This window comes from Nerophis ophidion, linkage group LG08 (genome assembly GCF_033978795.1).
Source record: "Nerophis ophidion isolate RoL-2023_Sa linkage group LG08, RoL_Noph_v1.0, whole genome shotgun sequence".
Lineage (NCBI taxonomy): Eukaryota > Metazoa > Chordata > Actinopteri > Syngnathiformes > Syngnathidae > Nerophis > Nerophis ophidion.
Window position 1 is genome coordinate 35,129,382 of NC_084618.1, and position 12,909 is coordinate 35,142,290.

Below are 12,909 nucleotides of genomic sequence, written 5' to 3' on the forward strand. Positions count from 1 at the left end.
CGGCCGCCAACCAACTCCTAGCCAGTGTCCAGTCCGCATGGATGAGCGAGGATATGTCAAAGAAGACTGAGGTGTCCGACACCTGCTCACCCAGCCAAAACATCGCGAAGCCTCTCCGTCCCGGCGCTCAATACTAGCTCCGCAGTCTTGTCCCCTCATTCGCATCTCCAGTCCTTCCTTTTTTTTTTTTTTTTTTCCCCTTGGCCTCAGTCTGCACCCCCACTCCAGGGCCCAGGCTAAGACCGATTTTTTCATTTTTTTTTTAATTTTAATCTTCTATTCTTTTCTCCCATTCCCCCCCATGTTTACCTGTATGTCATCTATTTTGTAAGGGGCGCTAGAAGCCGGCAGACCCGTCAGCGATCCTGTTCTGTCTCCCTGTAATGTTTGTCTGATCTTGAATGGGATTGTGCTGAAAATTGTAATTTTCCTGAAGGAACTCTCCTGACGGAATAAATAAAGTACTATCTATCTAATCTAATCTAATCTAATCTAAACCGACTCCGGTGTTGCAGAGACCCAGCAGCTGGTCTCCATGGCCAAAAGGCTCCCGGGAGGCAGATCCAGAAGTCCACAAAAAAAGCACTCAGAGGTCACGATAGTGCCACCCCTTGTCATACAGTCCCAAAGGGTCCCGGACCGAAAGGCAAACAAATATAATAACATATGAAAACAAGAGGGAAACACAAACGGATGACACAAGAGCACAGAGCTCCTGCCAACAGCAGCCACTACAGAAGCGCCAACTTGGAAAATATAAATAAATAAATAAATAACATACAAAAAAAAAAAATTATATATATATATATATATATATATATATATATATATATAGATATAAATATATCTATATATATATCTATATATATATATATATATATATATATATATATATATACACACACACTATAAAAATAGTACCACTTTTTATATTTTCCTTTGTTTGTTGGGGCAGCATGGTTGAAGAGGGGTTAATGCATGTGCCTCACAATACGAAGGTCCTGAGCAGTCCTGGGTTCAATCCAGGGCTCGGGATCTTTTTGTGTGGAGTTTGCATGTTCTCCCCGTGACTGCGTGGGTTCCCTCCGGTTACTCCGGCTTCCTCCCACCTCCAAAGACATGCACCTGGGGATAGGTTGATTGGCAACACTAAATTGGCCCTAGTGTGTGAATGTGAGTGTGAATGTTGTCTGTCTTTTGGAGTGGGCCTTGCGATGAGGTTGCGACTTGTCCAGGGTGTACCCCGCCTACCGCCCGAATGCAGCTGAGATAGGCGGCAGCGACCCCCCGCGACGCCAAAAGGGACACGCGGTAGAAAATGGATGGATGGATAGTACTTGGGGACATGAGTGCATCCTCCACAGTGCAGACTTTTATAGGCCATGACTGTGTCCTTCCCAATATATAGTCGTCGTAGGACTTGTGGACATGAATGTGTCCTCCACAGTGTGGACTCTTTGCAGGATATGTGGTTATGAGTTTGTCCGCCACAGTGCAGACTCTTGCTGGAACATGTGGACGTGAATGTGTCCTCCACTGTGTAGACTTTTTGTAGGACATGAGTGTGTACTCCACATTGTATACTCGTATGATTTGTGCACATGATTATGTCCTCCCCAATGTAAACTTTTTTGTAGGTTTTGTAGACCTGAGTGTCCTCCATATGGTAGACTCTTCGTAGGACATGTGGAGTGTGAACTCCACAGTGTAGACATTTTGCTGGACATGTTTGTGTCCTCCACATTTTATATTCTTTGTATGGTTTGTGTACATTAGTGTGTCCTCCACAATGTCAATTTTTTTGAAGGACTCATGCCACCCGAATGTGTACTCCACAATGTAGACCTTTTGTAGAAAATGATTAGTTTCCTTTAGGGTGTAGACCAAGGGCTCAAGTTGCCGACCTCCTCGTGGTGAGACCTGATAACTGATTAACCAGGGGAACAACAACACGAGAGTCAGCAGCATCAGCAGCAGTAGCAGCAACAACAAGCTTTAACGTCGTTGACAATGACATATAATTGGACAATGAAGCCTGTTGACAACCCGGAACACGTACCCTTAAATGTTATACGGAAAGGCATCATTGTGCGTAGCTAAACGTGGAGGACAGCTTCCACTATGGCAGGTGAAACACAACGTCAAACCCATGCCGCGCTTTTCCAAACCTGAATAACCCATCGCCCCACTGCATGACTCTGGACCCCTTTCTGAAATCACAACATATTAATAATCCCAGATTACCCCATCAAACCAGTCCCTACCATACCATTGAAGAGGTCAAATTTCCGCAAGGCCAACTGGCAACAGTTCACCAACCTTGTGGAGTCAAGCACGGACTGTTGACCCGTCCTAACCACTCTTAACCTGGATGGTGTCTCCTCAGCCCTGTGGAAACTCCTCATCTAGCAGGAGGCTACCGTCATTGTTCTGCCAAAACCACACAACCCTACAGATGACTCAAAGAACTACTACCCTATTTCACTCCTCTGCATCCCCTTCAGGCACCTCGGACAATTCCTCCTTGCTGGGATGAAACCAGTCCAGAGCCCCAACTTTCGTCAAGCGAGCTTCCCTCACGGACGCAGCAATGTACAACACAATGTGAAGCTTTCAAATGACATTGAAGTCATCTTTGATAAAGGATGCAAGGTGGGTGTCATCTCAGTTGGCCTGTCCGCAGCCTACGACAGAATTTGGCACCAGGGCCTGATTCTGAAACTGCAGAATATGTTGACCCCAGCATGGTGCCAAGTGTACACATTAAAAAGCTGGACACATTCTCAACAGCACCTTGAGGATCAGCATTGGCTGCCTATGACCCACTCCATCTGAGTTCCTGGCAGTGTTAGTCTGCATTGCTCTTGCGACTCTTTGCAGAGAAGACCATTCACAGAGACTAATGAACAAGGCCTTGCTGGCCCTGAACCATCCCCTACACAATCTTGTTCAGAACTCAAAACTTGACCGCCAACGTCAGCGTCTTCGCTCCTCTTTCTTCTGCAATGCAGCAACGTTTCGCGACTCCATTATCAACATGATTGACAGACGGAGAACTGCTGGATAGGCAACCTCACGACCCACTCAAATTACAGTATGCCCTTATACATAATTATCACCAGGGGCCAACCTGCCTCTCAGGAAATGGTTGATTCCAGACCTGGAGACTGAAGCTTAGCATTGCAAAACCCACCCTTACAACTCTCCACCTCAACAACAACAAAGCTCTGCGTCAGCTTACAGTCAACCTTAAAGGGACACTTCTACCCACTCCGACACACCTTGGGGTAAATGGGCAACTGACGTTTAGGCAACACCTTGAATCTCTATGTACCAAAGTCTCATCTTGGAACAACGTCATTTGTTGTCTGCAGGCGCATCCTGGAGAGCCAATACGTCCACTGTTGCTCTGAGCCTACTCTACAGTGCTGCAGAATATGTTGACCCCAGCATGGTGCCAAGTGTACACATTAAAAAACTGCACACATTCTTAACAGCACCTTGAGAATCAGCCCTTGTTGCCTATGACCCATTCCATCTGAGTTCCTGGCAGTGTTAGTCTGCATTGCACTTGCGACTCTTTGCAGAGAAGACCACTCACATAGACTGATGAACCGTGAACCATCCCCTACACAACCTTGTTCAGAACTCTAAACTTGACCGCCAATGTCTGCGTCCTCGCTCCTCTTTCTTCTGCAATGTAGCGACTTTTTGCGGCTCCATTATCAACATCATTGACAGATGGAGAACTGCCGGATAGGGAATTTCACGACCCACTCAAATTACAGTATGCCCTAACACATAATTGTCACCAGGGGCCAACCTGCCTCTCAGAAAATGGATGACTCCAAATGGGCTACCAACTCGAGTTGGCCATTTCAACTTCAACATGTACCGCTGGGGGCTGCGCCAATCAGCAGCCTAACTGCACACCACATACTCCACGAGTGCCGCACCCTACACCCACCTGAGGACATAATTTTTCATCTGCTCAAGCCCGACCCTGACACCAGTGCTGGCTGCAACGCTTGAACCAAACTACGTAGAGGCCTCATACGCAAAAAAAAAGTGTACACTCTTTGTGGTGCTTCTGGACATGAGAGTGTCCTCTACAATGTAGACTCTTTGTAGGATTAACAGACATAAATGTGTTTCCACAATGTGGACAAACAACATGAGAAGATTTTCCTGCTGGTATTTGTTTTTGTCTCTGTGGACCTTTTCTGGCAAACGAGCAGCGAGCTTGGCAGGAAAAGCACAGAAACACACACACACACACACACACACACACACGCACGCACACACACACACACACACACACACACACACACACACTATGAACTACCCCCCCTCGTGCCCCTCCCCTCTTTTCTCCTCTAACTTTTCTTCTTTAGGACGTCTACAGTAAGGACGCTCACAAGTCACTGCAACATGTCTGTACTCACACTCTTCATCATCATCATCATCATCATGGCGGCCGGTGAGTGTGTGTGTGTGTGTGTGTGTGTGTGCATGGTGGGGTCAGTCGGTTATGTGCATGTGTGTTTGAGTTGTCATGTTAAATGGAACTTAACAAAGACACACATGTGTTGACACTTAGTGTGTGTGTGTTTGTGTGTGTGTGTGCTAGGTTCAGTCAGTTTTATATGCATACTTGTGTGTTGCCGGGTTAAATGTAACTTACAGACACACACATGTGTTGGCACATAGCGCAAGTGTGTGTGTGTGTGTGTGTGTGTGTGTGCTGCTGGGTTCAGTCAGTTGTGTGCATACGTGTGTGTTTTCAGGTTTAATGTATTTTACCAAAGTCACACATGTATTAGCACTTAGCGTGTATGTTTGTGTGTGTGCGTGTGTATCAGCTGTCAATCATGTTATCCTTCACCTTGGTGTGACAGGAAGCTGATTGATTGGCAGCTGATGACCCTCTCTATAAATAATCAATACACTTCACTCCCTATCGGTGTGCGTGTGTGTCATCACATTGTCATCTTGAGCGTAACACGCACACACACACACACACACACACACACACACACACACACACACACACACACACACACACACACACACACACACACACACACACACACACACACACACACACACACACACAGTGCTATTACACTCACTTTTGTCCAACTCCAACAAGTCAGTAGGAATGTGTTACTCCACTTGTTAAAGTCTCTCTTTCCTGCGCTGCCATTGGCTGGCTGGTCACTGTCAATCATGACAGGTGAGGAAATTAAGTGTTTTTACTGGAATTGAAGCTTCTGAGAGAACCCGCGTTAATAAAAACATCAGTGTTTTGGTTAGCATTGAAATTCTTTAGTAGAACGTGTGTGTGTGTGTTGATGCTTTCTTAATCTTTTTACCTTTGTTCATCCATCTTATCTGCTGGTCTCCATGGCAACTGCTTAGTATTTGGTTGTGTGTGTGTGTGTATGCGCGTGTGCAGGCGGTGAGGCCGAGGTGACATCATCGCCAGACTACGATTACGACTACAACGCAACCTTTGGCTACACTTTTTACAGTCAGTACACACACACATGCACACATTCTCTGTTTTACTGAGTCAGCACTTTAATTATTTGTGTGTATTTGTGTGCGTGTGTGTGTGTGTGTTGGTGCGGGGGCACAGGCAACTCAAGCAGCGAGGATCTGGAGACCTTCCTGAAGAACACAAGCGACTACCTGGATTCACATGAGGATAGGCAGGACTACGAAGAGGAAGTGATCATCACCACGACAACTAAGCGGTACAACACACCGAGGGGCGGAGTCATCATCGACAACACTGCATCCTCGCGCATCTGTCTGGTGAGTGCGATAATTAGATGACCTCTATGTCGTTGCTCTACCATGCGAAATATGTTCATGCTGACATTTTCAATAAAGGGCTGTCAAGTTAAAATGGTTTTGATAAGATTAATCACAATCTTGAACTGGGATTAATCATGATTAATCACAGGTTATTATTATTTGCTTACATACCGTAGTTTCCGAACCTTAGGACGCACCAGATTGTAAGGCGCACTGCCGATGAATGGTCTATTTTTGGTCTTTTTTCACCGGATTAAAGGCGCGTTATAGTTTAATTTGTTTCTAAAGTGAAAACAGTTCCTTGTGGTCTACATAACATGTAATGGTGGTTCTTTGGTCTAAATGTTGATAGATTATGTTTTACAGATCATCTTCAAGCTGCTTTCTGACAGTTGCTTCCGGATGCTCTGTTTTGTGGGCGATCTTATTTATGTGGCTCACCTTTGGCAGCGTTTTCTCCCCGTCATCTTTGTTGTAGCGGTGTAGCATGCAAGGACGGGAGTAGAAGAAGTGTCAAAAGATGGAGCTAACTGTTTTAATGACATTCAGACTTTACTTAATCTCTTAAGGCCCAAGCTGTAGATGCTTTTTTTTTTAAGTTCTCTTTGCTATTTGGGCTTATTGGACCCATCCATCCATCTATTCATCTTCTTCCACTTATCCGAGGTCGGGTCGCGGGGGCAGCAGCCTAAGCAGGGAAGCCCAGACTTCCCTCTCCCCAGCCACTTTGTCTAGCTCTTCCCGGGGGATCCCGAGGCGTTCTCAGGCCAGTTGGGAGACATAGTCTTCCCAACGTGTCCTGGGTCTTCCCCTTGGCCTCCTACCGGTTGGACGTGCCCTAAACACCTCCCTAGGGAGGCGTTTGGGTGGCATCCTGACCAGATGCCCGAACCACCTCATCTGGCTCCTCTCGATGTGGAGGAGCAGCGGCTTTACTTCGAGCTCCTCTCGGATGGCAGAGCTTCTCACCCTATCTCTAAGGGAGAGCCCCGCCACCATTTCGGCCGCTTGTACCAGTGATCTTATCCTTTCGGTCAAGACCCAAAGTTCATGACCATAGGTGAGGATGGGAACGTAGATCGACTGGTAAATCGAGAGCTTTGCCTTCTGGCTCAGCTCCTAAGGAGCTTATTGGACCCTAATTAGAATAAAAACTAAGAATCATCTTGATATGATGTACTTAGTCCATTAGTACACAAACGTGTACTTCATGTTTAGTGACATGGTAATTCTTTTTTTTACACTTTTTTGTTCCAAATTCTATTGTATGTTATACTCTTCTGACACCACCAGATGACAGTATAAGTGTCCACATAAGCGGCCAAAAGACCCTAATTCAGTGGTGTGCACAATTTTGGAAATAAGAGCTAAAAGGTGCTGTCCACACATGTGGCCACTAAGTCTTATTTAAATGAATAACGGAGCAGCATCTCCCATCAGAAAACAACAACACCGGAACGGACCTCTAATAACTAAAGTTCCTTGGGTGAATAATGTGAACTCACTACACCGATATGTTTTACCGCTTTCATGGCTAGTTTACTGCCAGCTTTAAGTAAGAACTTTACACTATTTTGGATTAGAAATGGCAACAGCTGAGGATGAATGTCAAATAACAAGAAGATAGAGGAAAAAAAATAAGCTTCTCACTTACAGGGTCTCCACGGACTACAAAGGCGTACTCACGCAATTTTTCAGGATTTATGCAGATACCTAATACAGATCAGCAGGTACCAAAAGGTAAGAAAAGTTGCGTTTGCATAATATTGCGAAACAAAACGCAGAATAATGTCTTACCTTATACACACACCATAATAATATTTGTATGTTGAAGCAAAGTACAATCCATCAAGCGGTGCGGCTTCATAGCTTACCAAAGTCGGACTAACACATTTTGATAGATTTTTGAGCGCCGTGTGTAATGTTTTATATTTTCAATGGAACATATAAAATGTTGGTGCTGTTTACTTGAGATATATTGCCATCATATTGCAGTCTACTTGTATCTCTTATGTGTGACTGCCATCTACTGGTCACACTTATCATTACACCATGTACCAAATAAAATTACTTCAAGGTCTGTAAGCAAAACCAGATTTATTCCATGAATTAGGCGCACCGGTTTCTAAGGCGTACTGTCGAGTTTTAAAAAAACAAAAAATATTTTAAGTGCGCCTCATACGGTAAATAAAATTTGCTTAAGAAAAATGTAGTCAGACTGTCATATATATAACTGAACTGTCTATGGATGTTGTCATTCATTAAGGTCATTGTTTTCTCAGGGTGTTCAATCTTTGCAACTGGACCGTTTGTTTTGTCCATGAAAACGTTTCGCCTCTCATCCAAGTAGGCGTCATCCGTTCATGCTCATAGACTTAGGTTGGTCCAATCTAGTCTTAGAATTATTGTAGATGTGTCAGCTCTCATTTAACGGCTGGTGTCAAAACCCCAAATATTTATACCCCAACTCCAATATACTGAACTGCAAGTCATTGATTTGCTCAATACTTGGAGACAGTAAGTGTAGTAAGAATTCAGTGCACATTTTGAAAGTATTTGCAATAATATTGAAAACAAGGCACTAATAGTTAATGTAGTAAACACACATATAAACAACTTAATATAGTGCACCATTTAAATGTGTATTTACTATTCTTTAGTTTAATCAGTTTTTTGAAGAAACAAGCACATTTCACTTTTCAAAAGACAATGCTGATCTTTTTTTTCGGTACAATGCGACCCCAGCTTGTTGTGATTACTTACATGTGTCCAATCATCCCCAGTAAGCAACATTAAATTCACATTCAGCCAGTAGTTGTAAGTTGATGCTCTTGATAGCGTAGTACTGTTGTTTATCCTTCCTGTAATTGTGCCTCTCAAAGGCATTGTACGACAGATCAGCTGTGGTGATATGAATGACATCTTCTTGCAGCTCTTTGATATTGTGACACATGCAGATAATATAATTATAATACAGATTTTACTATCCATATAAATACCCCATCAGACCCTCCGTGCGTGGCGCTCCAGACTATAATTGATAGCTGTGGTCTTACACAAATAATATATGAACCCACGCATCGCAACAGTAATATGATAGATCTTGTCTTCACAGATGTTAAGGAGTATACATGCGGTGGCTGCCCATTTTGCAAAAGCATTGTTTAACGTATCCGTGGTACTTTTGTTGACAGCATTAACGCAGGTACACTCAGTCAGCTTACCGTTCTCCTCTGTTGGTTGACGATGTTAATGTCGACATGCTAAAAGAGTTCATGCTAACTAGCTAAATACGCAAACAAGCAAAATTTGTTATTTCTGACTTGCTAAATGTTTTATATTAACATGTCAATATGTAAATTCTAATATTTAGCATATCCGCATTTTACATATTAGATATGCAAACATATGCTACATGTGTTCATACCTAAATGCTAAGTGTGTTTATGCTAAACATGCTCATTTGAACATGCTAAATGTGTTCATGCCCAAATGCTAATTATAGGTTCGTACAAACATGCAAAATGTGTTCATGTAAACATGCTAAATGTGTTCATGCCAAAATGCAAAATGTGTTCATGCTAACATGCTAATCATACTCATGATAACACGAAAAATGTGTTCATGCCATCCATCCGTCCATCCATTTTCTACTGCTTGTCCATCTCAGGGTCTTGGGGGGCTGGAGCCTATCTCAACTGCATTCAGGCGGAAAGTGGGGTACACCCTGGCTAAATCACCAACCTCGTCGCAAAAAAAAGAACAAGTCTGTTAATGCCAACATGATGAATATGTTCATGCTAATATGTTAAACGTTATTGTTACACATATAAAGAGGGTAATTATGTTCTTGCCAAAATGCTAATTGTGTTTTTGCTAACAGGCTAAATCTTAACATACCTAATGTGTTCATGCCAACATAATTAATATGTTTATTATATCAGTCTAAATATGTTAATGCTAACCATGTTCATGCAAATAAGCAAAATGTATTAATTCCTAAATGCTAACTGTGTTCTTGCTAACAGGATAAATCATAACATGCTAAATCAATCAATCAATCAATCAATGTTTACTTATATAGCCCTAAATCACTAGTGTCTCAAAGGGCTGCACAAACCACTACGACATCCTCGGTAGGCCCACATAAGGGCAAGGAAAACTCACACCCAGTGGGACGTCGGTGACAATGATGACTATGAGAACCTTGGAGAGGAGGAAAGCAATGGATATATACTAAGTATGTTTATAATATCAGTATAAATATGTTAAAGCTTACATGCTAACTATGTTAATCCCAACATGCTATATGTGTTGGTGACAACGTGCTAAACAAGGCCTGGACATTTATTTTGACTCAGGGGCCAAATTTAGAGAAAAAATGTGTCTGGGGCCAGTATATCTATTTTTAGGAACACTAATACAAAACCTCACAATAATGTCTGATTGAATGCTGAAAACGTTATGACAGACCGCCTTAAAAAAAAGGAATGAAATGTTTTTTACTGAATGAGACACCCAGAATGTACAAACCCCGTTCCCATATGAGTTGGGAAACTGTACAAGATGTAAATATAAACGGAATACAATGATTTACAAATTCTTTTCAACCCATTTTCAATTGAATGCACTACAAAGACAAGATATATGATGTTCATACTCATAAATTCTATTTATTTTTTGCAAATAATAATTAACTTAGAATTTCATGGCTGCAACTCATGCCAAAGTAGTTGGGAAAGGACATGTTCACCACTGTGTTACATCACCTTATCTTTTAACAACACTCAATAAACGTTTGCGAACTGAGGAAAGTAATTGTTGAAGCTTTGAAAGTGGAATACTTTCCCATTCTTGTTTTATGTCGAGCTTTAGTCGTTCAACAGTCCGGGGTCTCCGCTGTCGTATTTTATGCTTCATAATGCACCATACATTTTCGATGGGAGACATGTCTGGACTGCAGGCGGGCCAGGAAAGTACCTGCACTCTTTTACTACGAAGCCATGCTGTTGTAACACGTGGCTTGGCATTGTTTTGCTGAAATAAGCAGGGGCGTCCATGATAACGTTGCTTGGATGACAATATATGTTGCTCTAAAACCTGTATGGACCATTCAGCATTAATGGTGCCTTCACAGATGTGTAAGGTACCCATGCCTTGGGCACTAATGCACCCCCATACCATCACAGATGCTGGCTTTTGAACTTTGCGCCTATAACAATCCGGATGGTTATTTTCCTCTTTGTTCCGGAGGACACCACGTCCACAGTTTCCAAATATAATTTGAAATGTTGACTCTTCAGACCACAGAACACTTTTCCACTTTGCATCAGTCCATCTTAGATGAGCTCGGGCCCAGCGAAACCGGCGGCGTTCCCGGGTGTTGTTGACAAATGGCTTTTGCTTTGTATAGTAGAGTTTTAACCTGCACTTACAGATGTAGCGACCAACTGTAGTTACTGACAATGGTTTTATGAAGTGTTCCTGAGCCCATGTGGTGATATCCTTTACACACTGATGTCGGTTTTTGATGCAGTACCGTCTGAGGGATCAAAGGTCGGTAATATCATCGCTTACGTGCAGAGATTTCTCCAGATTCTCTGAACCTTTTGATGATTTTACGGACCGTAGATGGTAAAATCCCTAAACTCCTTGCAGTAGCTCGTTGAGAAATGTTGTTCTAAAACTATTCGACAATTTGCTTACAAAGTGGTGACCCTCGCCCTATCCTTGTTTGTGAATTACTTAGCATTTTATGGAAGCTGCTTTTATACCCAATCATGGCCCCCAACTGTTCCCAATTAGCCTGCACACCTGTGGGATGTTCCAAATAAGTGTTTGATGAGCATTCCTCAACTTTATCAGTATTTATTGCCACCTTTCCCAACTTCTTAGTAACGTGGTGCTGGCATCAAATGCTAAAGTTAATGATTATTTGCAAAAAAAAAAGTTTTTTAGTTTTAGCATCAAATATGTTGTCTTTGTAGCATATTCAATTAAATATGGGTTGAAAATGATATGCAAATCATTGTATTCCGTTTATATTTACATCTAACACAATTTCCCAACTCATATGGAAACGGGGTTTGTACATGAAAATAAAGAATGTGGGATTTACAATATATGAAGGATAAAACATTGAATATTGCAACATATAAACGCCACATCGACTCTCGTCGACATATTTTACAATCAAGCAAAATGCAAAAAAATTGCAACAAAACAGCGAAATATGAACGCGAAGGATACACATAAACCCCACCTACAATCTGATATATCTGATACATCACTAAGCTTTAGAACTTTATTGTGAAAATCGCCTTCAGGCTGATACTTTGGAAACACTCCGTGGAAACGCCCCCCCCCCCCCCCCCCCCCACTTAGTTCTCAACGTTTTTTCAGTGATGTACCCCCTGTGAACATTTTTTTAATTCAAGTACCCCCTAATCAGAGCAAAGCCTTTTTGGTTGAAAAAAGAGAAAAATAAGTAAAATACAGCACTATTTCATCAGTTTCTGATTTATTTTATTGTATAACGGAGCAAAATATTGCTAATTTGTGGTTGTCTTTCTTGAACTATTTGGAAAAAAAGATATAAAAATAACTAAAAACTTGGTGAAAAATAAACAAGTGATTCAATTATAAATAAAGATTTCTACACATAGAAGTAATCATCAACTTAAAGTGCCCTCTTTGGGGATTGTAATAGAGATCCATTTGGATTCATCAACTTAATTCTAAACATTTCTTCACAAAAAAATTAATCTTTATCATCAATATTTATGGAACATGTCCACAAAAAATCTAGCTGTCAACACCGAATATTGCATTGTTGAATTTCCTTTCACAGTTTATGAACTTACATTCATATTTTGTTGAAGTATTATTCAATAAATATATTTGTAAAGGATTTTTGAACTGTTGCTATTGTTAGAATATTTAAAAAAATATCTCATGTACCCCTTGGCATACCTTCAAGTACCCCCAGGGGTACACGTACCCCCATTTGAGAACCACTGACTTAGATTACTAAAGTAAGTAGAATATCATGCCAAAGCGCAGATTCCAACCATTGAAATACTTTGT

The 12,909-nt window shown here is 41.9% G+C and overlaps 1 protein-coding gene across 4 annotated transcripts in view; it reads left to right on the forward strand.

The window, feature by feature from the left end:
- Positions 1–4,321: 4,321 nt before the first annotated feature.
- Positions 4,322–12,909, forward strand: part of cart4 (cocaine- and amphetamine-regulated transcript 4) — a 14,254-nt gene continuing 5,666 nt past the window's right edge. For 2 of the 4 annotated variants that reach the window (XM_061908393.1, XM_061908392.1), the window contains exon 1: positions 5,676–5,820. Coding sequence is in view for 2 of the 4 variants with exons in the window: in XM_061908390.1 (XP_061764374.1) it covers positions 4,432–4,480; positions 5,459–5,533; positions 5,642–5,820; positions 7,480–7,563 (387 nt within the window). In the remaining 2 variants the exon portion in view is untranslated. Of the gene's footprint in view, positions 4,481–5,458; positions 5,534–5,641; positions 5,821–7,479; positions 7,564–12,909 lie in introns of those variants that run through there. The other 2 variants (XM_061908390.1, XM_061908391.1) reach the window with 2 other exon arrangements.